Source organism: Morone saxatilis, unplaced genomic scaffold (genome assembly GCF_004916995.1).
Source record: "Morone saxatilis isolate NCDOM2014 unplaced genomic scaffold, NCSU_SB_2.0 Contig2, whole genome shotgun sequence".
Taxonomy (NCBI): Eukaryota; Metazoa; Chordata; class Actinopteri; family Moronidae; genus Morone; species Morone saxatilis.
Genome location: NW_023339762.1, coordinates 12,570,868 through 12,596,455, shown reverse-complemented (window position 1 = coordinate 12,596,455; position 25,588 = coordinate 12,570,868). Strand labels below are relative to the sequence as shown.

Below are 25,588 nucleotides of genomic sequence, written 5' to 3'. Positions count from 1 at the left end.
CACACACACACACATACACTGGCTGCTCTCTTCAACGTACAAAAATGTGTGAAGCCCAAACTCCGCCTCTTTCTGTCTGCAGGCCGGCTCAGAGAGGAGGGGTTAACTCTTTCAACACAGGGCAACAACATCAGAGTGAGGCTGCGATCAACAGGAATTTATTGAGTGATTATACATCACCGCAATATGGTTTAAAGTCTGGTTTTATGGTGTCTTAAAGTGTGTGAAATATTGTGCTTTAAACCACATATCAATTCCATCAAAGCAACAATGCAAAGTCTGTTGCAACACCATATAAAATGCAGGATTCTTAACATTTTTCATCATATTGTTTTCTGACCCGAGGTGGGAGAAGTACTCTGAGTTCTCACTTTTATGGTAGGCTGTATGTAGCTGTGCTGCTGTTGCATTCTTCCATCTTATTTGTTTGGAGGAGAGCAAATATTAGAAACACCTGCAATCCAATACAACATCGGCACAACCAACAGCTTGAAGACATTACCATATGCATGATCATCCACATCATCATCTGGTTTTAGGGTGTCTTAAAGTGTGTGAAATGTTGTGCTTCAAACCACATTTAAATTCCATCAAAGCAACAATTCAAAGTCTGTTGCAATACCATATAAAATGCAGGATTTATGTATATATATGTGATACTGTTTACTTACCAGAGGTGGAAGAAATACTCTGATCTTTTACTTAAGTCAAAATAATAATGCAAAAGTTCTGACTTATCTGAAAAATGTAAGTAAACGTGCTAATACTGGTATTACTAACATGTAGCTGATCAAGTGTTTCATACACTGTTGGGCAGTTAATGTGTGATATTTGAATTGTTGATTACATGTAAAATCTAGAAACTAGTTCCTAGCTGTCAAATAAGTGTAGTGGAGTAAAAAGTACAATATGTTTGAAATGTGGAGGACTAAAAATATACAGTGGCATAAAATGAAAATACCTTTTTAGTCTATAAATGTTGTGTTATTGGGTGGTATTGTGTTCTACACTGTTGTAAAGTAAATGTTTATTGCTTTTTGTTTAATTACTCACAAAGTCTTGACTTCATATAAATCATATTTATATATATAATCGTCTCCTATAAAAACGCAGCTGTCATTTTTCTGGATTTTATGTACTTTTTATCTTTAGAACTATTAAAGCTATATCTGTAATTAAAGTTAATAGAAAAGAGTCTTGTTCTGATAAAAACCGGTCTAGCCACCTTGTTTTGCAGGACGTTCAGCAATTTCGCTCAAGCAGTCAAATCCAAAGCCCCAAGGGTCCATGGGAGCAGTCCAACTGGCCCTTTCACTCACATTCATTCAGCTTGGAATGAGCTAATCCACCTAGCTGTGAACACAAAAGCCTGTGTTGCATCACAAATCGCCTAACCTTTACAGTTACAGACAATAAGTGTTTGTTCTTGCAGTCTGTACACAGAGACATCAAGAGAATCCTCTTTTGTTTGTAGAGACCATACAGTTGAGTAAACCATACACTGACCTAAACTGTGCTTTAAAAAGGGGAAGGTCAAGTTATGTAGTGATGTGATCGGCCTGTTGGAGAATCACATAAAGAAGCTACTGGAAACACCACACAATGGACTTCTAAAAACTGCAGCAGACAATATCATTCATCTGGTCATCAAGTTTTAATGCTCCTATCAGTGTCTTTAATAAGCTGGACACATTCACTGGGTAACTACAGCGAAAGGAAGCTCGCAGTGGCTGTCCTCGGTTTACCCATATCTGCAGAGTGCTAATGAAAAATTGATTGGCTAATAACACACTGAAAGTCTAGCCCCTTGCTGAGCACCCTGCAACATCTTCCACCTTCACGTTACTTGACACGAAACGCAACAATAAGTCACAGGGGTAGGATACAGATTTTGCATTATTAATTCAGAAGGAACATGTAAACAATCTGCTGTGTTTATAGCAGTTCCAAGAAGCGCGGTTACTGAGCTTTGTTGATGCGTTCTTTAAACTACAAGATCTACTGCAGGTTTTACTCTGCCATTTAGTCCAGATAGCCGCTTCTACACGGTCCCAAAGTGGGCTGATAAGGTGAAATGAGGCAAAAGGCATGTTTACAAGACTCCAGTGCTCACCCCAAAATTAAACGTTTGTGTGTATGCGTGTATGGAGTCAGTTTTGGTACTACTCTCTCTCTTTGACCGGTTAAAGGTTGACTAACTTACTGTACTCGTCAGCTAAAGAATGTTTGTCCCCTGATGCATGCGTGACAAAAGTACTGCTGCCTTTTTAAGAGGCGCAGTTAAGCAGACCTTATACAGGCACCGCTGCAGAAAATAGTCTCTCTCTCTCTTCGTCCACACAGGAAGCCTATCATAATGCAGACTGCAGTCTTCCCAATATATTCCATAATGACTAAATATGGGCCCGACACAACATATTTCAGACTATCAGGTAATCCAGCTGCTTTCCTAAGTGACACAAAAACAATATTGTGTTAAGATGCACAATGAGCCTGCAAAGCTACTCTAAACATTAGCACTACACTAGCAAGCAGCTCCCTCTATTCCTACTTTGATAGTCAATGAAAATTAAAGCTCAGCTGTATAAATAATTAGAGAAACATGACTGAAGGGTGTTTTTATTTTCAAAGGACTTGACCATCATTTGCATCCACATTAATTTGTCCAAAATACTGAACCCATTAATTACCAAGTGCTGCACATTGTAGCCTTCTTGGCGCATTCTATACACAAATCTATATTTACAATTACTTCAGATCCACATGATGATGTCAAATATTTGACAAAAGTGTTGCTGCCTGAATCCTTTGGACTGGCGAACAAATAAGAAATAAAAGGTTATAACCTTTAGCGATAACAACATCTCACAAATCATTTCACATTGACAAGTTTTTTTCCTCATAATTATTAGAAAATAAAAAAGCATGACCATGTAGGAAAGCAGTGAAAAAACAAACCATCCTGATTCCTTCAAAGTACAAACAATGAAAAAGCAGAAAAAGGAAAGGCCTGGAGGCGATGAAGCATAAAATACTATGTACAATAAAAAGCGCAATCTACTATGCAGGTTTCAAGGGTTCATTCCTGAATGGGCCTGGATTTTATTAGTCCTGTTGTGCTCTACTGACTGGTTACTGAGGATTCAGAAGCAGGAGCAAGGTAAGAGTGAAAACAGAATTCCCATTGGATGCTGTGTCATAAATACAGTATGTTATGACCACTTGGTGATCGTTCTGTGGAGCACTCTGATTGGTTGGCTGTCGAGTTTTCGCAGTCCAATGTTGCGGTTACAAATGGCACAGTGTGTCAGACCCCAGAGCCTGCCTGGCTATTATAATCAGTGGACTCCATTTTGAGGATGTATGGGATGATGCTGTCGATCTGCACGTTGCCGATGAGCCCGGCAAAAAACAGCTCCTCTGTGACAGCTGCACTTATCAGCCTGAGGGCAGGAAGACGCAGCAGCAGCCTGGATAACCTGAGAGCAATGAGGGGGGGAAAGGAGACATAAACTTTAAAGATGTGTACAGTTACTGTAGGACGTACATCTGTGGAATCGTCATAAATCTGTCTTAGGGAGCATTCTGTACTAAATCACCTTTCTGTCAATGAGCTGGCTTTAAGTAGTACAGAGGTAAAACCTACTGACCTATAAGAGTCTTCTGGGTAGGTCCTGGTGACGTAGTCCTGCAGCTCCATGTAGGCCTTCTCTTGAAACCGCTCTATCTGTGGGGTATTATCGATGCCTGGGTGATCTGTTACAAAAACAACACATTTAAACAGTCAGACATCAGTCTTTGCCCCTGTGTAAAAACTTTTTCTCTAAGGATTCTTTCAGGATTCAACAGGAAGAAAAAGACCTTGAAAAAAGTCATTTTATAAACTGGCCAGCTGCGTACGCACCAGGACTAAAGAGAACGATGGCTTTGAGGTAGGCATATTCATAAGAGTCTGGGGACAGCTTGATCATGCTGTTACAGAACTCCTGCATCCTCCAGATGTGCTCCATTACTAGTTTTACTCGTTCAGGGGACAGCTTATCTGTGGGAGACAAAAAAAACACAAGCTTAGAGTGGAGGAGGTAAGGGGCCAAGCATCAGTACAGTGTTTAGAAAACTGTGCTACAACAGTAAACAGATCTCAAGGTTTGCATGACACAGCTTGTTTTCTCCTCGGCATCACACTGAAAAACATTGTTTGGGCTTCTTTGTATTGTAGTAAAGCGTTGAACCTCGCAGGCGAACAACAGAAGAGCTCTCCTACCTTCCTGTAAGCTGGTCTGCAGATGGCTGATAATGGCACTTAGGATGGTACCAACATTCATAACGTTGGAGCACTGTGCCAGACCCAGGGCAAACAGTTCATTCCAGCAGGCTTTCATTAAGTTAATGTCATTGTCTTGACCACTGTAAAATGAAATAAGATTCATTTAAATTCACTACAGAGAACTATAGGACCACATCAAGGCAAACATCACCTAGCTGTTTTTTTTTTAATAACTGACATGTAATGACTGCAATAGGTGTATTTGTGAAACAATGAAAAACCTTGTGACAACGGCTTACCCAAGAGTTTGAAAGGCAGGAATAGAGCGTGCCCAGTGCATAGAGAGAAAAAGTAGCCGGGAAGCTGACTCACAGATGTAGTTGACATTGAGGTACTCTGGCACAGGCAAAGGCATCATAAGCTGGAAGAACACATTGTAGAGTGGAGAGAGAAAACATGACTGCAGTGTTTATCAGAAAAAACGTGTAACTTAATTAAACATAAGCAGTGGTTTTGGTTATCCTGGGGGTCAAGGTCAGTGGTCACTCTTTACCTTGAAAGGGATATGGCTGTCAGAGAGTAGAGGTCCTTCTAACTCGACCACAGGACCCGATTGGTCCCCTGACATCAGCTGCATTGTGGCTTCCAAGGACTCTCCTGCTGAACCGTCACCAGGGTGCAGGACCTTGGCTAGGGTGTCAAAAGCTCTAATTGTACAAATAAAATGAACACAAGAAGTTCACATTAAAGTTTTGATTTAGACGTCTCATATATTGCAGCTTACACAGAAACAGAAAATACTGGACACACCTCAAAGCACTGCAGTGCAGCACAGACATATGGTGCATTTTGACTGACTATGAGTGAATCTAATTAAGTCCTAAAGAGCCGAGTCAGAAACCACATGGCCCTACAGGAAATTCTATTAAACCTTTGTGACAACCAGAGAGAAACAGCCCTGGGTTCCTTTTCTTATGATCCTGTAGATCTGCAGTATATGTATTGACTTATTCAGAAACAACTAGCGGTCAGTATCAAAGCCTGTTCATTCTTTATGACATCTCCCTCACCGAGTGATATCACTTGCAGTTTGCTCATCTCCTTGGATGTCTGTCATGGAGCTGTCCCCGTTGCTAAGCGTTTCAACTCCCATCAGGTCATTGCCACTGTCACTTGCCTCCCTGGTCTTGTTGAGGTGGGCGAGGGACGTCACTACATTTGCCAGCGTGCCGAGGTCACCTTGAGAATGATCATCCTGCTGAACGGGTAACAGTCATCATCAAGCTTGTTTCATAAACACTGAAGTTTGAATTTGTTTGTACTACACAGTCTCTGGTTAGTGAAATGTTTGTGCGAATCACTGAACTCTTTCTATAAAGAATAACAAGCACAGAACTGGTCTGTGTCACACATTGTCAATATAACGTAAATAAAGCCCCAATATTCCCACAGGCTTTAACGTTTAAGATTTTAATAGGTAGGAGTGACAGGGCAGACTTTAGCTGAATGTAGTGTAATTAGTATGTGTAGTTAAATGTCATGTTAAATCTCATTTGACTGCATCAGTATTACCTTGTCAGGGGATGTTGGAATCAAGATGGTGTTTTCCAGCTTGGGGAAGGGTTGTTGGATGTTGAGCAACATGCTTGACTCAAGCAAACTTGTAGACCTGAAGTTAGAGACGTAACATTTGCATTATGTAATATGGAACCATGCAATAAAATAGAGTCATTATTCAAACACATGCACAATTAAAATAATTCCAATCCAACCTTTTTCTCTTAAGCTTAGCAGATAAAGACGACATGTTGGAAAGGTGCAAGTTCACTTTATGGTCATTTTAGAGGCCGTAGTTAGTGGTAGTGTTGTATTGGACTGCATTATACTGATAGATCTATCTATCTAGTTTCTAATAAGTTATTAGAAATGTAACATATTATATAAAGATAGTTTGTAGCTGAGATATTTATCATTTTGTATTATGATGTCAAGTTAATGTAAAGACGCAAATGTGGCAAACACATAAAATTTGCCCCATTTGTGTATTTTAAAACAAGCATTATTGAAATATATTTTTGGGGGGTTTTATTGCCTTTAACTGATATTGACAGCTGAAGAGTGACAGGAAAGCAGGGACAAAGAGGATGACACACAGAAAAGGGCTTGAACCCATGGCCACTGCAGCAAAGACCCATGAGGTACCAGGTGAGCTACCAGAGAGCCTCGAAAACATTTTAAAAGTTGTTTGCTTGTTGTCTTGCGGACAGACAGAAGGATGAATTCAGAATTCATTGTAGTTATTCTGGCATCCTTTAAGATACATATGAGTAACGCATGGTGAAAATGTGCCTCTCGTCGCCTCTTGGCTGTCCCCGCCACCCACATACTGGCTCACTCCCCGGTGTATCTAGATAAAGTCGGTAAGAGAATGTATTGTTTGTGTTTTGGCTAAGAGTGCTTGTACCTTGCAGTTTCCTTGTCAGTTACAAAAGTAGGTGTGGCAGCTAGAGGGCTACAAAGGTTCTTGCGGATGTAGATCTTCTCAGTGGAGGCTGCACAGTTGACCGATTTCTCTCTGGTGGTCACTTCCACAGGTTTCCTCTCACACTGCACAGCTAAAGACAAAACACAGGCATCAGACCCTACTTATGCAAATCCCAAATAACATCAACAACTGTATATATGGAATAATACAGACTCTTACAATCCTGTTTCATTCCCAGAGCTATGCAGCGCTGCAGTCGACAATACTGGCAGCGGTTTCTGTGGAGCTTGTTGATGGCACACTCTCCAGAGCCCCTGCATGTGTACACCAGGTTCTTTCTAATGCTGCGTTTGAAAAAGCCCTTACAGCCCTCACAGCTGACAGCTCCGTAATGACGCCCTGAGAGCGGAAAGAGAGAAAGCATCAGGATGGGGACTGCTTACTCATGTGTGTTACTGGAAAATGATGATAAAGCAAATCAACACTTTCTACCTGAGGCCTTATCCCCACAGACAACACAGTACTCCACAACTGGCTTCACAATAGACTGGTCCGACCCTTCAGTCACAAACTGAAAAAACAAAAGAAGAAAAAAACAGAGACAATGGAGTTATTTCATACAGCAAACATTGCTATAAGTCTGCCTAAACATGTTCAAGCTACAGTCAGTCAGACCTTTCAGTAACTTGTTACTTGTCACCAATATCCTCTGGCAATACCTGAATCTGCTGCCCAGCCAGTTCAGGGGAGGCAAACAGCAGCTGGTTAACCCCAGAGCCATCTGGAGACGTGAGGATCACCTTATTGGGTGAGCCTTCCTGCTTAGTCAGGATCACCTTCCCACCAGGGGAATAATCAGCGTTTGCTAGAATAAACTGCTGCTTTCCCGGGGAAGATGGCTCAAGTGCTGTGACGATCTGGATCTTCTGACCAGTCTGCTGATCCGTTACAATCTATCAGAAAAAAGAAATAAATCAAATCAAATCATTAAATACTGGCTGTACATGCAGAAGGAGTGTGGGAGAAGTGAAGCTAACGATATGATAACAAGGTACGTTTGTGAGTAAGTAAATGAGTACTAAGGTGAACAAACATGTGACCTTTACTATTAGCTATGCTTGGAACTATTTTTGCCACAATTACATGTGTAAGCGTGTGAGAGTAACGGTCTCTAGTGGTGGACTGGCAGTCACATCACCTGAATTCTGTGTCCTAATGCCATGCTGCTGTCTGCTGACACAAGTTGAATCCTTTGCGTCTGTCCATCCATTCTGATACTGCACGCACCTTCTTCCACTGCTCTTCACATCAGTGCCCCATGAGGCTCACACACCTGCAAAGAGAGCACATGTTGTTGTTTTTTATTAAAGCAAATTACATCTCAGGTGAGCGAGTACCGTTGAAGACCGACTTTCATTTTCTTACTGTCATAGTATTTCTCAGTACTCTGCAACTCCCCTACCCTGTCAAGTCACTAAAAATGTCCAAAAACAGGTGGGGACAGAGGTTTTTACCATACAACAGGAGTAAATAGCACTTTTGTTGGGGACTATTTAAGCAGATTTGTACCCATGAGGTGCACTGGATGGTATTAACAGCCAATGGTGTATGTGGGATTGATTCAAAAGAGACTGCAGTGCCCAGTTCAATGCTATAATACCAATACTTGTTTTGTTTTTTTAATATATATTTTTTGGCCTTTATTTGACAGAGATAGCTGAAGAGAGACGACATGCAGCTAACCGGGCACCCACCAATACTTGTTAACAGGATCACTTAGCTGTTTTTGGTAGTTTAATTGGCAAAAATTCAAATATCAAATATCACAAGCCTTATCTGTTTATGTGTGTTTCAGATCTGGGTAGAAATAAGATCCTATACAACTTTCACCTCATCTGTAAATAGCATTTACTGATGCGTGTGGCGGGAACCAGAGCTCAAATCATTTCCAACATACAAAACCACAGCTCAGAGCTGTTATCAAGATAACCACTAAGAGCGAACAAGTCTCTCAAACACTTCACTAACGTTACAACTAACTGTTACTCGTATCCGTCTCGTCCTGCTCACATTCATTTACCTCTCCCTTACAGCTAGAACATACATCTGCCCACAGCTGGATCGATATTTACAAACACACCTAACCACATCAGACTGAGCCGTAAAGAACAAGAGTAAAACAGACACACATCTGATTTATTACACTGCATGTCACTTTCTGATGTTAGTCCGTGGCCTGTGCTAAGTAACGCAGCGTTAGCCGGCGCTAGCCTGTAACTGTACAAATGGTGGCCTTGTTATAAAATACAGCTTAAAATCACTTTATAGTGACGGCTAATGAGCGGGAAAGCTGCGGCAGTGGCACAGACAAGCTCCGGACAGACAGCTATTTAAAATCGATACGGAAGATAAAGGTATTTCTTTTCCTGTGGGTGAAAGGTCAACATTGAAGGGTTAAAGCACGCCAGGGTTCAAGGCCCATGACGCCGACTGGCAGACTCGACCGCGGGACTCCGGTTTGTGACAACTGGGCGAGATAAAAACCGCATTAATCGTTGTTTTTTCCGACTTCCACAGCAGTCCGGGTTTTTCACAAGATGGCTCACGACTCAACATTACAACCCGCCGCTGTCACATTCAGGCTTTACTCGCCGATGTGGCTGCTCGGTTGAACGAAGACCGAGTTAGCGGCGCTAGCTCGGCAGCTAACACCCGCTCACGGTAACACGGTTAGCTGCGGCGGCTAAGCTGGCTGGCTAACTAGCATGTCCGCTAACATGGTCACTGTAGCCGAGATGCTGCCAACACACACACACACACACACACACACACACACACACACACAACGTTAGTGGAAAGAACCAGCAACACACACCAACAATATCACATACCCGCGATTTAGTTTCTGTTCTTTAAACGCGCTGTTCTCCGGGTGACAGTGCTAACGAGCTAGGCTAGCTGTGTGCTAATGGCTGCCTCCCTGCTGCAGAGCTCCTGAACAACTCCCTCCCTTCCTGTGTTACTGCCCCTCGGGTCTCTTTCACCAGCCTCTCCTGCGTCAACGGGGGTAAATATTTCTTACCTGCCTGGCGGCTGTTGGGTCGGACGATTTAAAGTCTTCAATAAATTAATATTTGAGTTGTTCGCTGCAATTGGTGGGAGGGTCAGAGTTCGTGACCTTTTTTCATCAATAAACTACTCCTGCACATGCGCAGTTGGGTTCCCGCGGCTCATAGCCTTCCCCAGTGTGAGTGTGTGTGAAACCTGTCAAAATGTACATCGGTTGTTTGTTTTTGTTTTTGTCACAGCTGTAATGATGTACGTGTGGAAATCAGCACGATGCCACACTATTTTACTTTTTAGAGAGGATAGGCTGTTACATCAAGACCACAGTTCAGGCTTCATTGTTTCAAGTTGATAATATAGTGAGCAATGCCAAATCTACATACTGCTGTTCACTGTAAACTCAAATCCCCACAGTTGTGTAATTCCTGCACAGTAACTAACAGTAACCACATCCAGTAGTGCCTCATTACAGTGAGTATTTATGTATTCCCCCATTCGCTGACTGATTTTACAATATTTGAATGCACAGTCAAATAGTGGTTCCCTCTTTGTATAGGTCAGTGGTTCCCAACCTTTTCCCATATGTATAATTCATAATATATTTAATGCACGTACCAAAGTGGTGCAGTAAATGCAACAACTGCAGATTTGTGTAACATGGGGAATTTGGAAGAAATTTGAGATTATTTCCTGTGAATATTACATCAGAAATGAGTTTTCCTCATAATTGTAGGAAACATTTGTACACAGTTCTGTCTGTATTATGAATAAATCTGTTTTAATTTGAACAATCATACATACCTAATAGTATGTATAATTATGTGTGTTTCTTCTCCCTGACACTTGGCCATTGATCTATTAGCGCTTTGATTTTAACTGCTTAACTTTTCTAACGCACTCCTTAAAAACCAGAAGGCCTCGTGACCCCCCTGAAACGTTGGCGACCCCTAGTGGGGGTCCCAACCCCCAGATTGGGAAACACTGGTAAAAGGTGACCATGACACAAAGCACAGTAAAAACAAAAATTTATTTCAGTGACAGAATTTAACCAGTAAAAGTGAGATTTAATACAATTAATTTACAATCCTCTATATTTAAAGAGGCTATCTGTGTAGGGATATTATCTATGTACAGTCATTTGAGTCACTTAAGTGCAGTACACATTATGGTACAGTTGTGTTCAAACAGTGAATATTCCAGATACAAATTAAGACTGTAGGTTAGTTTCAAAGCTACAGAAAGGCTTAATAATGTGAGGTGATAGTTTCCTACACAAGCATGATAAGTGCACATTGTGTGTTCTATAGTCAACTTCACAAGTGTAAAATAAAGTAATTATTAACATCCAGAAACATCTATACGATTTGTTTTGACCTGGAAAAATTATTCGGTAAATGTGGGTCAAAATGTTATGACAGTATTCATTACAAATCTACCAACATTGGGCTTTTATTAACGTATCTGTGCAGATTACTAAAACTAATAAACAAAAGTACCAGTCTAAAATAGCTAGAGATGATTGTGGTACGATTCTTAAGTTGTAGCTACATGATTAAAAAATCCAAAATAACATGGGTAATTCCCACCTCCACAGGAGTGCTCTTAAAACAATGTAAAAGGTAACTAAATGACAAAAGCAATGAAATACATTTGGATTTTATGTCAGTGGAACTAATGCGGTGTCTCCAGATGCTTTTTGTAGAATTCAGAGAGCACTGAGGTAAAACATATTTATACGCAAGGGCACAGCTACACACACTGTCGACTGATATTAAAGCACCGTGGCCTCCTTGAATGAGTCGATCCATCTGTTAAAAAAAAAGAAGAGATAATTAATCATCGCTGTCATGATAACATGCAACAATAAGTGACTCCCCTCTTTATACTGTACCTCTGTGCTGTTTGGACATCATCAGCTTTAAAAATGTAGTAAAGCGTGTTTTTGTGGTAAAGTTTAAACTGTAACTTTTGTGATGAATCCACTTTCAACATAAACCCTAACAGGGGCTGACTTTCTAGGGCTGCAACATCCTGCATAAAGACACAATAAAAGATCAATGTTAGATGGACATGAAATCTATTCCCTTTGGTTCAATTATAACATGACATTGGACTTTCATTGAGAGAGACCTTACCTCACTTGCAGCATACGTGTACAGGACTTTGTCTTTGATGACGAACCACAGCCTCTTCCCCTGCTTCTTATTGCCCTTTGACCTCTGCAGATACCCACTCATGGAGGAGTCTGTGTTTGCTGACACCTGAAACAAGTTAAACCCATCTGATGAGATATCAGGTGATTCATTCATCACTAGCAGTGCCATCTTAATCAGGGCAAAGCACCAGTCACCTCTTTGAGGGCCGCAGGTATTTTCTTCTGCCTCCTGGAGAAAGCAAAGGTAGCTCTGTTTCCAGGGGAGACAGCTGCTGATAGGGCTCGCTCACCTGATGAGCAGAAATGAGGAACGTGCAGTTGTTTAATACAGAGAAATGCATGCTGTAGAATACAAGGCGTGCCTATGTCTAATCCACACTGTTTCAGCCTTAGACAACATAAAAATATGAGGATGAGATTCATTTGGTTTGGTTCAGAATGCAAAACAAGTAAAGCCAGACTTACTTTTCTGCTGCTGAAGAACAACGAAACACTGGTCACACACTCGTGCTAGCTGGTTCTTTAGGTATTCAAGACAGTATTCTTGGGAGGAACAAGACTGACACACCACCTGATGGGATGATAAAGCAAAAAGTGTTATTTCCTTTCCTTATTTTACATTTTAGCAATGTTTTTTTTAATCATTAAATAAGCCTTTTGCAGCTTGCATCTGTTACCTTACCTTTCCACATGCACGGCAGTGATGTCGCCTCCATGTTAAGGTGAACTCACAGGCACAGATCATACACATGGTGGTCCGTGGGTCTGGGATCCAAATAGGGGCTTTGGATCCCAAAAGGGCACCATCATCACAATCGCTCAGCTCTGCCTGAATATAAAAAGAAAACAGGAGTTAAGCCTCATTGTTCATACATACACTATAAAATAGACTTTTTCTGTCACTGTAAGACAGATATACTGCTAACAGGAAACGTATGAAGGTCACTTTTTAAAAATATCTTACCTCTTCTAGCGACTTGCCAGTTATAAAACTGATCTTCTTCCTGGTGTAGTCACTGATCGCCTTAGAAATGGCCTCGAGCCATTCGTCTCGCTCTGTGGCTGAACTGCAGAGGGAAAAAGTAATAACACACTTACACTGTATTCACAGACCTATGCAGTACTTGAAAAAACACAAGATTACTCATGAAATGATGTTTGATATTAACATATATTCTTAAATTACCAAGAGATAGCTTTTGTTTCTGATAATTACCTTGCAGAGAGAGTGAAGGAGCGCTCCACGCTCTCAATGTTCAGCTCATTCTGATAGGCCTCTTGGCTTGGTTTGCTAACCTGTAATTATTTTCATTGTGAGCAGTGATATATATATATATATATATATAAGATAAAGACCACAAGATAATAAAAAATGAAGTCTCTCACCTTCATCCCAGCCAGAGATAACATGTTTTTTAACTTGAACTGGCCTGACTGAACAGGAGTGGTGTAAAGCAACGTGTCGTTAAACTAAAGGAGAAACGACAAAGAAACACAATTTCTAACAAGATAACGAGAATTAGGATCTCTGAGACTGAGGCATCTGATCACAATCAAAGCTTCACAGAACATATTTTGGACTAATTGAAGATAAGAGAGTGTGAAATGAGAGAAGGAAGAGAAGGGTATTACTGTACCAGGAAGAACTTTCTGGGCTGCATGACCTTCCTGGACAACTTCTTCAGAATTCCTTCTTTCAGGAAGATCTGGAGTATAAAATGTCATAGGAGCATATGAAGTCATGTTTGCTGTTTTGCTTGTTTGATTTAATGACTCTTGAACTTAAAAATTCTGCAAATACTTTACATTTAAAAGATCAATATGAAATAAAAAACCCAAAAGATCTTTATGGCCTTACCCGCCCAGGTTGGACTATCTCATGGTGGCCGTTCAGACTGCACTGCACCTGCATCAGCTTCTGGAAGTTATCCTGAGAGGGAAATAAAGTGGACATCAGTAATGTGCGGAGATGTGCATCAGAATAGATGCCTGATTCCTTGCTGACTCTCACCCCTTGCTTCATGATGTCGTTGGCATGATTGGCTACCTCTTTCACAATTGCAAGGGCAGCTGAGTGGATAAAAAGGTGTACATCAAATATATGACGGACATTGTTTTCATTCCACTGACAGTCAGGTGAGTTAACAGTAAATAGATATAGAAAGACCCTTGGTTTACCTTGTGTGTCCTTGTAATCGTTTGAGTCTTCAGACAGGTTTTTCAGATAGTCTGAAACACAATTACAAACATTGAATGCTCAGGATCAACAGTCCAACCAAACAAGTGAAAACTACTCTGTACACTGGTGTACAAAAGCTTAATGTTGTACTATAAATTCCTGGAACATAATCTGAAAGGACTGCATGTGCTTACATAATAATACAATTATACAAGAGTGACACAAGGTAACATACTTCACATTTTGGCACTGAGGGATCAACTCTGATCCATTAGACTCATGAAACACTAAGCTCACTCATGTTAAAGCTCATGTTATGTCACCAAATCTGATTTGGGCTGCACTTCAAAATCTTATTATATGGATTGAAGAGGCAAGACAAAAATTCCAAAGTATTTTTGTTTTTCTGGACACTAGAGGGCAGCATGAGGCCTATAATGAGACATCACAGGCTGATCAAAAGTCTACAACCATGGAGTAAAGCTTGACTTTGACATACAGATCATGCGTCAGGAAATTAAACTGAATATGAATGTGATGATTGGTGGATGCAATGCTGTGAAAATGACTGTTTTGCAGATGTACCTGTGAGCAACAGCTGATACTGAGGAATCCTCTGAACAGGCTTCAAGAGGTAATGCTTCAGAGCCAAGTTGGCACAGCGTGGACCGGCCTTGGTCAAAAACAAATGACACAGATTACAAATGACACAATTTTCAGGAACAAACTCACATCCTGTTCACATGAATAAACAATGAAAGCTCATTTACCCAATAGACACACCCCCTCATACAGACAAAACAGGTCAACCAAGCCTCTTTACCTCAAATTCCCGTACCACTGCGCCAAATGCTGGGTTCTTCTTACTCTGCTCTTCCAGTAGAGCCACATTCTTGTCAAACTCGCGGATGTATGTGGAGTACATCTTCAGGTAGGGCCCTTTCTTCAGGAAAATGTCTGCTAGCTGGGCATTATCGTGCCTGTACACAGAATAAAGCCCAATGAGCACATTTGTGACACCTCTTTGAGAATGCATGTGTAACTAAGCTATACAATACACTATGGTAAATTACATATTTCAGCTGGAATTATTCCACAATATTATTCTGGACTGTTCATGAATGAAGGTTTTTTATTATTATTACAGTATCTTTTACAGCACCTTAAAAGGTCCAGTGTGTAACAGGTAGGAGGATATATTGGGAGACATGTAATATAATATATAATAGTGTATAATCACCTAAAAATAAGAAACGCTGTGTTTTTATTACCTTAGAATGAGACATTTTTATCTACCTTTTTATCTCCTTCTGTGGAGTCCACCATGTTGAACTGCCATTTTCCTACAGTAGCCCAGAACAGACAAACCAAACACTAGCTCTAGATAGGGCCCTTCACGTTTTTCGCAACCAAAGTAGTTTCTCCTACAAACTTGGAAGGGGAGGGGGTGAGGTAAGTTGGTTGTATTCTGCAACTACACTGCTAGATGCCACTACTACAAACTGGCCCTTCAACTAATATTTTTATTTGTGTATTATTTGTGTATTTGTTATTCATGTCCCTTAGCCTCAGAGTCCCTACCTGCCTATTCTTTTACAGGAAATGTTAATGAGTCTCAATGTGACAAGTGTAACAGAGTCAGAGTGACTGGACTGCTTGCAACGGAGTGATTGGTTAGCTTTTTCAATTGGGGTACAGTTTCTCCTTGAATAAAACTTCCTTAATCAATACTAACGCAGCAAAACAATAACACACCCAACTTCCGCGTCTCTCCCGGGTTCACAACACACTCAAACTATAGTGTGTCATACAGCTTAGTTACTCAACATACATGAATAAGGTGAACTTGTAATTAAAGTAAATAAAAAGGCTAAGTATGTAACTATTACTTCTAAGAAGACTAAGATTCCTCCCGGTTAACCTCAAGATTGAAGTTGGCCGCTAATGTTGGGAGACACAACCTGGCTTTACAGCTTTTGGTCCAGTTCGTCACAGAAATGGATGTTATTGGGGGGGAGTAAGACCATCCAGGTTCCTCATTTTTTTTCTTGTTTTTTTTTCTTGTTTAAACAGGGAAGCACCTTCCCCAAACAGTTGCCACAGGAAGCACTCTACTGTCTGAAATATCAGTGTATGCTGTGAGATTTCTCTTACATAGAACTATCAGGCCAAAACCATGGACAAAAAGTATGTAAAATACTGTGACGGAGGTACATACATAGAGGTCAATAACTGCTCTCTGAGTCAGCAACAGTGACCAACACACACAAATCTAAAAACACTTTTTAATGATTTTGCTGTACCATTTGGCGACTCTTTCCTTCAGCTCTCTGAGCAGGTCTTGGTTGAGTTCGTAGAGCTGCGGGAGGTAGTACAGGATCTGATTGAGGTGCCGCTCCTCAATCACAGGCTTCCCACTCTGACCAGGCGCTTTGGACACCGCATCGCGGAAGTCCTGTAGGTCAGATAAACAGTCAGGTCAAATACAGGAACTCAGGCATACAGGGGAAAACCAAGAGTGCGTTAAATGTGATATTTACTAAACTGTTTATGTGGTCCTCTTGAAAATGCAGTGCAGTCACAATAGTAATCCAGTATTAAATCTATCTCAGTGAATGAAATCATGTAACATGGTCCCAAAAACAACACTACAAATTAGTATAAAAGAAAGAGAAATACTGCTGAGCCATGAACTTAAATTTTCAGGACCTAGTGAATCAGGGGGAAAAAAGCAGAGCAAAGAGCCCGAGGGTGCTGTTTCGGCCTCTCTTTCTGATGATGTGGAGGTTTTTTTCTGGTGGTTTATGGGGACACATGCCAAATAAAACTGCCTATAGCAGAGCGCCCAGTAGAGAGCTCCTGTGGTTAGCATGTGTGATCTCTTCCTACTACAACAGCTGACGGAGAAAAATGTGTGTCATGCAGAAAGAGCTTTGGAAGGGTAATTTTTTATTTTTTTAAAATACGAATGTTTCATTAGATAAGAAAAACTGAAACATTGAAGGCATCAGCCCTAAGTGGACATTTGTTAGTAATGTCGTGTGCACCCAGAATGAACCGGGCACAATTAGTAACAAGAAGGTATAAACTATGATTGATTTTCATGTTAAGTTCATTCTCTCTGAACATGGTTTATGATCAAATAGACAAGACAGTGCATTTCCATCAAGCTAAATATCAAAGCCGTTTTATCTTCCTGTCGCTGACGAGTTTGGAGACGGAAAGTTTTCACCTGACAGAAACACTAAACAGAGCATAACACAAACATTGCTAAAAAATATGGCTGAACTGATAACTCAGATAAAAAACACACAACAAATGGCGTGTTATGTTATCATCCATCACTTCGCTGAAGGCTGGCTCAGTGCCTGGTAGAGATGGAGAAAGAATAAATACTAAGTCACCTCAACATTCCTTTGAACTTAGACTGTTTCTCATTACAGGACTCCCATTCCTTTACAGTCTACAGAGACCCAACCACTTCCTGTGTGTGCTCTGCAGTGAGGAGTCATTGTTGTTGACTCAGCCTTACTACAATCTCATTTTGAGACCCTTATCTCACATAACATCTGCTATTATGACCATACCACTTATTTTTTTGTGATAATAAAGAAACAGAAAAATAACAGTTAATAACAGGACAGTTAAGTGTGCTCCGACCATAGTGTTTGTTGATTGGTCAAACTTTTCTGACTCCAAAATTGTGAGGAGGCTGCATCTGCAAATGTATGAGAGCTTGAGAGAAGTCTAATTCCTGCTTTATCAGCTATGCACACATGGCTAATTGCTGCATGAAGTGGGCGCGAGTGCTTGATTGCCTGTTTTGGAAAGTTACAGAAATTGGTGAGAAAGCAGGAATTAAGACTTCTATTTCTGACACTTTTCGTGTGAACAACTGAGTGCAACTCGGTGAATGCCTTTTTCTGCCTTCGAGTTTGGCTGTTCAGACCAACTGTCAACATTTTCGCCTTTAGAGGTTCTCATGACAACACTAGTTCTTTCTGAGCACACTCCACCTCTAACAGTTATCTTTATCAGCTTCCTTTGTATTATTTATGTCAAGTAATATCACCGTTGACAACTTTCAGCTTGTGGCTCCTGTCCTTCTTACAGATGTCCTGTTTGATACTCGGTATATTGTCATATGTCCTATTTTTAAACTCTCCTTTCGAGCAAACATGACCCACCACTGAGGCTGTGTTTGTACTTGTGAACTGGAAGATGTTCATAACTTTTACATGGGATTGTGCTCCTTTATTTTATATGTTCATTTACTGTATATTCTATATGATATGCAGTGAATCCAAAAGTAGATCGTTTCACTTTTAAGATTATAAGAAAGGATTATTAAAGGTCATTTAGACTTTCACTGTTCTGACAATAGATACAAATACCTGAGTTACCCTAGGGTGTTTCTTTCTGACATTGTTTCTCAAACATATTTTGAGGGAAGTACAGCAAAGAAACCAGATCATCATATCATTTTGGCAGCTTCGATCCATTGCAGATTACATTTCTCAAAACACCACAAGGAGACAACACGACTCCATTTAAGTCTGGACCAGTGTAGTGTTACCGTCAGATCACACTACTAATAAAAGTTTGGGGAAACCGTGAGGAATGTGAGCCGTGCGGGCGAGACTGACGGGAGTCTGGTCTACACACAGTCTTATCCTGCATGGGGTGTGCCCCAGTGGTTAGCATAATCTAACACATATGGAGAATGTGGGCTCAGACAGTAGACCAGCACTAGATACAACACACACAGAATAACACAAGCTTCTGCTCTTATAACAGCAAACATGGAGCTTGTTTTTCTGTGCAAGGGTGAGGTGTGGGAGTACTCACAACATGAAGCAACTTCAGGACGTCAACAAATCTAGAAAAAAAGAAAATTAGAAACATTAAAGAGGTTATCATGGATGAGTAGCAAAGCATGTTTTCTCACTTACCTGTAATCACCTACCGGTTTAATGATCATTTTGGCTTCATTTACCAAGGTTTTGAGATATATAATGGGATTTGAATGGAATGTGTTTATGGTGTTTAAAGCATAACAGACACATGTCTACCAAAATACTCTGGATTCAAACCAAAGGGAGATGAGGTTCCTATCTGTGCTGCAAATTGTTTCTTAGAAGATGATGTGACTCTGGTATATTTTCATGGAATTTTAAGAATTTGAACCATATTTCATAAATTCCAATTATTTTGCACAGATTTCTCAAAACCTGGACAAATAAAACCAAAATGGCTAAACAACCCCTAGATGGAAGCATTAATACATTTCTTTATCAGACTGAAAAACAAATAAAGACTCTTACACACTCTCAGAGCTCATAATTTCTGTGGCGATGTGATGAATCTTGCTCTTCTTCTGTCCACTCTGTGTCTAACAAAAGGTGTAAAAACAAAGACTTAGAACCACAATACACAACAGTAAATCACTGTGTAGTTCATGAGATAGCTACTCACAGCAGATACATGCTGTTAATCATAATGTATTCATTGGCTACAGCATGTAGCTGATTTACATGAGGTCAATAAACAAATTGTTAAAGCATCAAAAGGAAGAAAAGCTCCTCCCCATGTGATCAAGGAAAAACATTATGTCTGAAACCTTGCAAAGAACAAACCCTGTGAGATCATTCCAGGAAGTGTTTCTAAGCACTACAGTCATAAATCAAACAGTGTCTGCTTCTCACCGGACTCTCCTCTGGCTGCTCAGGGTCTCCTTTACTTGAGATGGAGCTGCTATAGTCCTCCTCATCTGACATGTTGGCCACAATATCATCATCCGAGGGGCCATCATCCAGGGGGGGCACCTCCTCATCGACAGAGCTTCTGTCAACAGGGCAGGACGTTAACGTTAGAGGAGAACAGAGGCAGATGCCAGAGCATGAACACACCGTACAGGTGTTTTGAACAAACATTTATCAAAAACTCTGTAAATGCATCACACAATGACCTTAAGCCAGTCACATCCCACATGATTTGTATAAAAAAGTACAAGAAAGTGAGGATTTTATTTATAGAAAAGGGGAAAGGAGATACAGTTTAAAATAAAAACACCTGTGTCAGCATCTAATCTGGGGGAGTGTGCCTTTTTGAAAGAAAAATTGTCACTCCAGCAGTATGTGCCACATTCTTTCCTACTGATCAAGTGGGAGTCATAAAAAAAAAAAAAAAAAGGAACACACAGGAAAGGGAGCACTTTGACACAGCCGGAAAAAACATTTGGTGATAATGATCAACACTGTCACATATCACTAGCTTTGGGTCCAACTGCCTGCTTCGGGTGACAGAGCAGCAGTTTAGCTAAATGCTGCCATGTCCAACAGAAACAGAAGAACAGCCAAACCAGACACAACCCACTAATCATCACACACGCTACACTAATCTAACCCTGCAGCTCTACAATGGCTATCCTGTAGCTAAAAGAAGACTGCACCAAAAAGAAACTACATAACTAAAATGCCACAATTCCCAGAGGGGGCAGTACATGCGAAACATGTGTGAAACAGCACCTCCCTAAACAAAAATGTACAAAAAGAAACAGGCCAAGGCTGAGGAGCAAAAAGGTTTACAATAGCTGTTGCATTTAACTGTGGCTGGTCTCTGTTTGTGAGCTGCTCACCGTGTTTTTAAACATGTGACTGTTGCAGTTTGATCTAAAGAGGGGCGACACACTAAGCTGTACAAGCGTACATTACACAAACTGTAATCCTATGTTTCCAACTGACTTCTGCACACTGGGAATTCATAACACAACATACACGTTATATAAATACAAACGATATGCTAAGGACCAAATTGGCTGTTCTAGACACTTTTTCTCCCCCTCTCGAGAGCTGCCGTATACCTGCACACATTCAGATGTTTTTTTTTATCCCCGGTGAGCAATTAAAAATGTAATTATAAAAGGAAATCTCACCCTCTTAGAGACACTGTCTTTCTTTGATTAAAAAAAGACGGTGGGAACATGGTTTCTGGACAGAAAGCTTTGAGCAGCACTATTTAAATTCTCTCATCATCACATCTGAGCCAAAATCTCAGCGACAGATATCTCAAAACCTCTCAAATACAACAAAAACTATCTGCATACCAAGATAACAGGTGAAATAATTGTGAAAATGTGTCTTTAAGAATTGTTTAAGTTGTTAAGTTAAGCTGCAGTGCACTGGTGACACAAAGCATGACACACATAAGGCTCTACATTTCTTGGCAAAGACGTTTCGATGTAAATACACACACACGCACACACATACACACACATACTTGCCTTCTAGGCCAAAGGTTGTCTACTGTTAGTGTCGCCTCTGACAATAGCTAACAGAATGAAGAAAATATTTGAAAAATGTTATGTGTAATCTTAATTAACTCTACCCACAATTCACCAACACCTGAAAGGCAGTACAAACGTACCACCATACTTGTCAAACTCCCCTGACAGGAATCGGCAACAAAAGACACAATGGGACGTCCTTCTCTATAATCTTCCTCCTCGTTAACATATTATATGAGTCATACTCTGTAATTAACCAGATCTTTTACAGATACACGGTTCAAATGGAGCCTCAGGTGGTTTCCACCTCTCCTTTCCGAAAACAAGGGCAATTACCTAATGGGCAATATATTCATAGTCAAGAGCAGGATGTGAGGAGAAACAAGAGACAGAAATGAAAGGCATCATAATGTACCTCTCACAGTCTGTCGGTGACTGACTCTGTTGGTGTTCAGTGTTTTTCTCAAAGGACAAATATGGCTCCTGCTCCTCATAAATGCCCTCATCGTTATACATTGGGCTCTGCCAGACGTCAGGCTGCGAGAAGGAGGCCCGAAGGGATGACGCTGCCCTTCCCACTTGCACATTCATGTAGTCTGGTATCTCCTCATAGTGAGCGATGTTCTCATAGTAAACATCCTGCTGTCCTCCAGGAGAAACCTCATCTCCATCCACGCTTTGCTCTACTCCAATCAGCGGACAGGAGAATTTACGACTAGACCTGAGATGCTCGCGGAAGTTCTGACACGCGTCCTCGTCCACGCTTTGTTCATTGTCATTTGCAACGCAGTCTAAGTTCTGGCCTCCTTTTACTATCAGCTTAGGAAAAATCTTCACCGAGAGCTTCAAGTCCAGCAGTTTCCGGAAAGAGTTCCTCTTCTGACCGTCAGAACGATGGAGGTCAGCAGCAGAGAACGACTTGGCTCGCTGTTTGCCCAGGCTCGACCGAGAAGGCTTGATGGCTCCAGCCGAAAAGAGGTTTCTGCTTGTCTTCCCAGCTGGAGGCGAAGGCAGGTCCCTCATTACTCGCTCCTTCAAAACACAATCTTGCATAGGAAGGGCCTGCCTCTTCTCATTATCTCCTAATTTCCCCTCTTCTTTCTCCTCAGAATATTCCTGCTTCTGCATCCATGCCATCGGGCTGCTGTGTCTCTGGGGTTTCTTTGGAGTCACCTTGACCGGCACATCCTCTACTGCCACAGTGATGGCAGGCGGCTCTAGGCTGAGCTCTGGTTGATTGAGAGAACCGCTAGCAGGAGGACTATGTGTGAAGTCAGTGTAGACTGCCTCCTGATCGTGCGATCCGTCCTTCTCCTTCTCCACCTCATCATCTTCCTTGTCAACCCATACCTCCATCTCGTGGCTGCTGCTGTCCCAACCCAGGTCTTCCTCCTCCACATCCTTTGGGAGTGGCTGAGGAGCAGAGGTCGGTGCTTTCTCAGGTGCAGACAGAAAAGGCTTTTTCCTGGGCGGAGGGGCAGGCATAGTGCAGGTGTTTCTCGCAGATGGACAAAATGTCTGCTTTTTAACAGGTACGCTGATAGACAGTGATGAGTTGCCCTTCCCCTCTGATGACACTTTCACCTCTCTGACGTTCATATTTCTCCCTTCCTGGCTTACAATCTCTTCCCTCTCCTCCTCCACCTTTTCCTGGCGGACCAGCATAGCCATTCTGGGTTTCCGTGGTACAGGGACAGGGATGGGCTTCCTAGGCGTTGCAGGGACTGGTTTGGGTTGTGGCACGCAAGACATTTGCTCTGAGCCAAAAGCATCTTCCTCTGGTTCTCGCCCAGGTGCACTCTGAGGTATTACGTTACAATTTGCCTCATCGCTCCACGTTCTATGAGGAAGGGACGGCCTAACACTCACAGTACTGATGTTTGTGTTGAGATTTTTGTCCAAAGTAAAGGTTTCTTGAAGAGGTTTATGGTTTGTGAGCTGGGTGTTGGAGGAGGCAGTGCTCATTTTCTCTTCACCATTATCCACAGTACCTCGAGATGAAGGAAGCTTTATGTTTTCTTGATGTTTGTGCAACGTTTTCTCCATTTTGTTTACTGATGTCTTCCTGATGCACATGCAGTTTTCATTGCTACACAGACAAATAGGAATAATATAATCCCAATCTGGCTTTTTGTTCTCTTGCTGTATTCCATTTTGGGAGTTAAGAAGACCTTCAGTCCACAGGGTTTCTGTCACAGATGTTTGGTGCGGGCTCTTTGAAGCCAGTGGTTTGGATTCCACAGCAGTGGTGAGTTTGGAGAGGCAAGGTTTGGGGGCCAACGCGGGTTTAACACTTCTCGGTGTGCCAGGAGATGGAAGTGAGAGGCCGTCTCTCTTAGGGGTTGCGGGAGACATCCCTGGCCTCTGGGGCTGGACAAGCTTTGGTTTTGGGGCCACAGGTGGCTTGTGCATGCCTGAGGAGAGAAAAACAAAAGATATGGACTTGAAATTTTGTGTAAAGTTGTCTCCTCTGAATCGGAGCCTCTTACTCGGGCCAGACAACAACATCAAAATAAAAACATAGCAAAAGGATTATGGATCTAATCTGACACAGTGGAAAAAAGCACAGTCTGAATACCCAGATGGTATATTTGATGCATTATCAGTGGTCAGACAGACGCTCCAATGAGAGGTCGCTCTTTAGCTCTCGGTAGCACTGATCCAAACCTAGTGACAGCTTAGTGTAAAACTGCTGTGAAGTGCTAAACCTCTCTGGGGGGGTTCAAATATCACATGGTGTTTGTTTGCCACTCCACACAACAGCGCAGTAATCTAGCTAATGGTCCATGTCAACAGGCAGAGGATGAGGAGGAGGGGGAGCAGATGGGAGATGAAGAGGGGGAGAGAAAAATGAAGGAGGAGGGGGGTGCAGGCTTTGAAGGAGTCACGCAAACTGGTACAGCTGGCTGGACTAGTGTCATAAAATCTTTTGCGGTGGAGAAAACAGTGACATGCTGACAGGATGGGATGTTGGTGTTTTTCCCCTCAGCAAACCAAACATTTATTAATTCAGAAAGACACAGTTTGACAACAAATCTATAAAAACACTCTACTGAATTTTGATTTGAAGATTCTGGGCACAATCTGCCTCAGACTGAGATATATTGTCCATATGAGTGACAGGAGATATTCCAGCTGGATGTCCCCAAATAGAAGATTATACAGTTCTAGTTTCTTTGCATATCCTATGATTGCCAGTTCAATACACACAGACACATATATAAACATCCAGGCACGTCTGTTTTATCTTTTCTGTTGTTTTTATCTTGAATCTGTTAATAAATATGATGTTAAAATCTGTTTCAAACAATACATTTAAAAGCATAAACAGAGACTGGAAGTTGCAAATTAGCTTCAGCCAGACGCCCTATAGAGCACACACAACATTTATTGCTTTGTTTCTCCCTGTGTAACAATGTTTTTCTGCATTATCCTAAGAAACAAATAAAAACATGCTTCCATCGTAATTAAATATTCCGATTTGTAACTTATTCGCTCGGTGACAAATCTTTAGCCAGAGAAAAATCAACGAGCTTCCAGTCACTTACCTGAGTTCATCATCGCTTCACTGACTCTTCTTCTTTTTTTGTGTCAGTTTTTAAAGGTCACTGCCATACTTTGTGTCCGGATACATCACAAGAAGTCGATTCAGAATAAGTTATCTGCCAAAGATTGACATTTTCTCCGCTTTAGTCCGAGTAAGGAATATGATCCTGCGGCTCACAGTTGAACCGAGCTGCACTGGCTGCCTGCCAGCGATATGTGGCCTGCCAATGAGCTTCCTTTTTGTTTCTATAAACAATCCACTAGGGGTCCTCAGGAGCCACAAACTAGAATCCAGCCAGAATCTATCAAAACAAAAAGGCTGATCTGTAAAGTATAATTAAGTGAGCAGTAACTTAAATCTGAAGTGTGTGAGAGAACCTCCTGAGTACTTTGATGGCAGGTTGTCACTGTGTAAACTGCAATCTGCTCCCCTTTAGATCTGCATTCATTTGCATTAAGACTCTATGATTGCTCATCCTCACACAGAAACTTTTCAGTGCCACACGCACATATCTTTCCACATACATCATCATCATTTCTGGTATGACTAAGACGCTAGAAACATGAGTTTGAGCCAGCTGATACTTTGTAAGCTATATCTGAAA

General features: G+C 41.4%; 2 protein-coding genes across 4 annotated transcripts; both read right to left on the bottom strand.

The window, feature by feature from the left end:
• Positions 1-2,603: 2,603 nt before the first annotated feature.
• Positions 2,604-9,965, bottom strand: nr2c1 (nuclear receptor subfamily 2, group C, member 1). Of its 3 annotated transcripts, none has more exons than XM_035665382.1 (14): positions 9,835-9,965; positions 7,951-8,085; positions 7,472-7,705; positions 7,245-7,323; positions 6,972-7,151; positions 6,732-6,882; positions 5,840-5,936; positions 5,338-5,525; positions 4,821-4,974; positions 4,567-4,688; positions 4,265-4,407; positions 3,905-4,042; positions 3,651-3,756; positions 2,604-3,479 (listed from the first exon to the last, which is right to left on the bottom strand). In XM_035665382.1, exons 2-14 carry the CDS (start codon positions 8,020-8,022, stop codon positions 3,308-3,310), a joined length of 1,836 nt encoding a protein of 611 aa, XP_035521275.1. In that variant the 5' UTR covers positions 8,023-8,085; positions 9,835-9,965; the 3' UTR covers positions 2,604-3,307. The 3 variants fall into 3 exon arrangements, with proteins under 3 accessions (XP_035521275.1, XP_035521278.1, XP_035521276.1); XM_035665385.1 differs by having other exon boundaries at positions 5,338-5,522; XM_035665383.1 differs by lacking the exon at positions 9,835-9,965 and adding an exon at positions 9,644-9,765.
• Positions 9,966-10,826: 861 nt separating this feature from the next.
• LOC118330953 (FYVE, RhoGEF and PH domain-containing protein 6-like) lies at positions 10,827-25,189 on the bottom strand. Its single transcript, XM_035665705.1, has 21 exons — positions 24,986-25,189; positions 21,853-23,851; positions 19,858-19,996; positions 19,477-19,544; positions 19,001-19,031; positions 16,456-16,607; positions 14,976-15,132; positions 14,738-14,825; positions 14,152-14,202; positions 13,985-14,043; positions 13,832-13,903; positions 13,611-13,679; positions 13,360-13,443; positions 13,190-13,269; positions 12,938-13,040; positions 12,656-12,802; positions 12,439-12,544; positions 12,169-12,263; positions 11,954-12,079; positions 11,710-11,849; positions 10,827-11,626 (listed from the first exon to the last, which is right to left on the bottom strand). The coding sequence occupies exons 1-21, from the start codon at positions 24,996-24,998 to the stop codon at positions 11,590-11,592; spliced, it is 3,816 nt and encodes a 1,271-aa protein (XP_035521598.1). The 5' UTR covers positions 24,999-25,189; the 3' UTR covers positions 10,827-11,589.
• Positions 25,190-25,588: the final 399 nt, after the last annotated feature.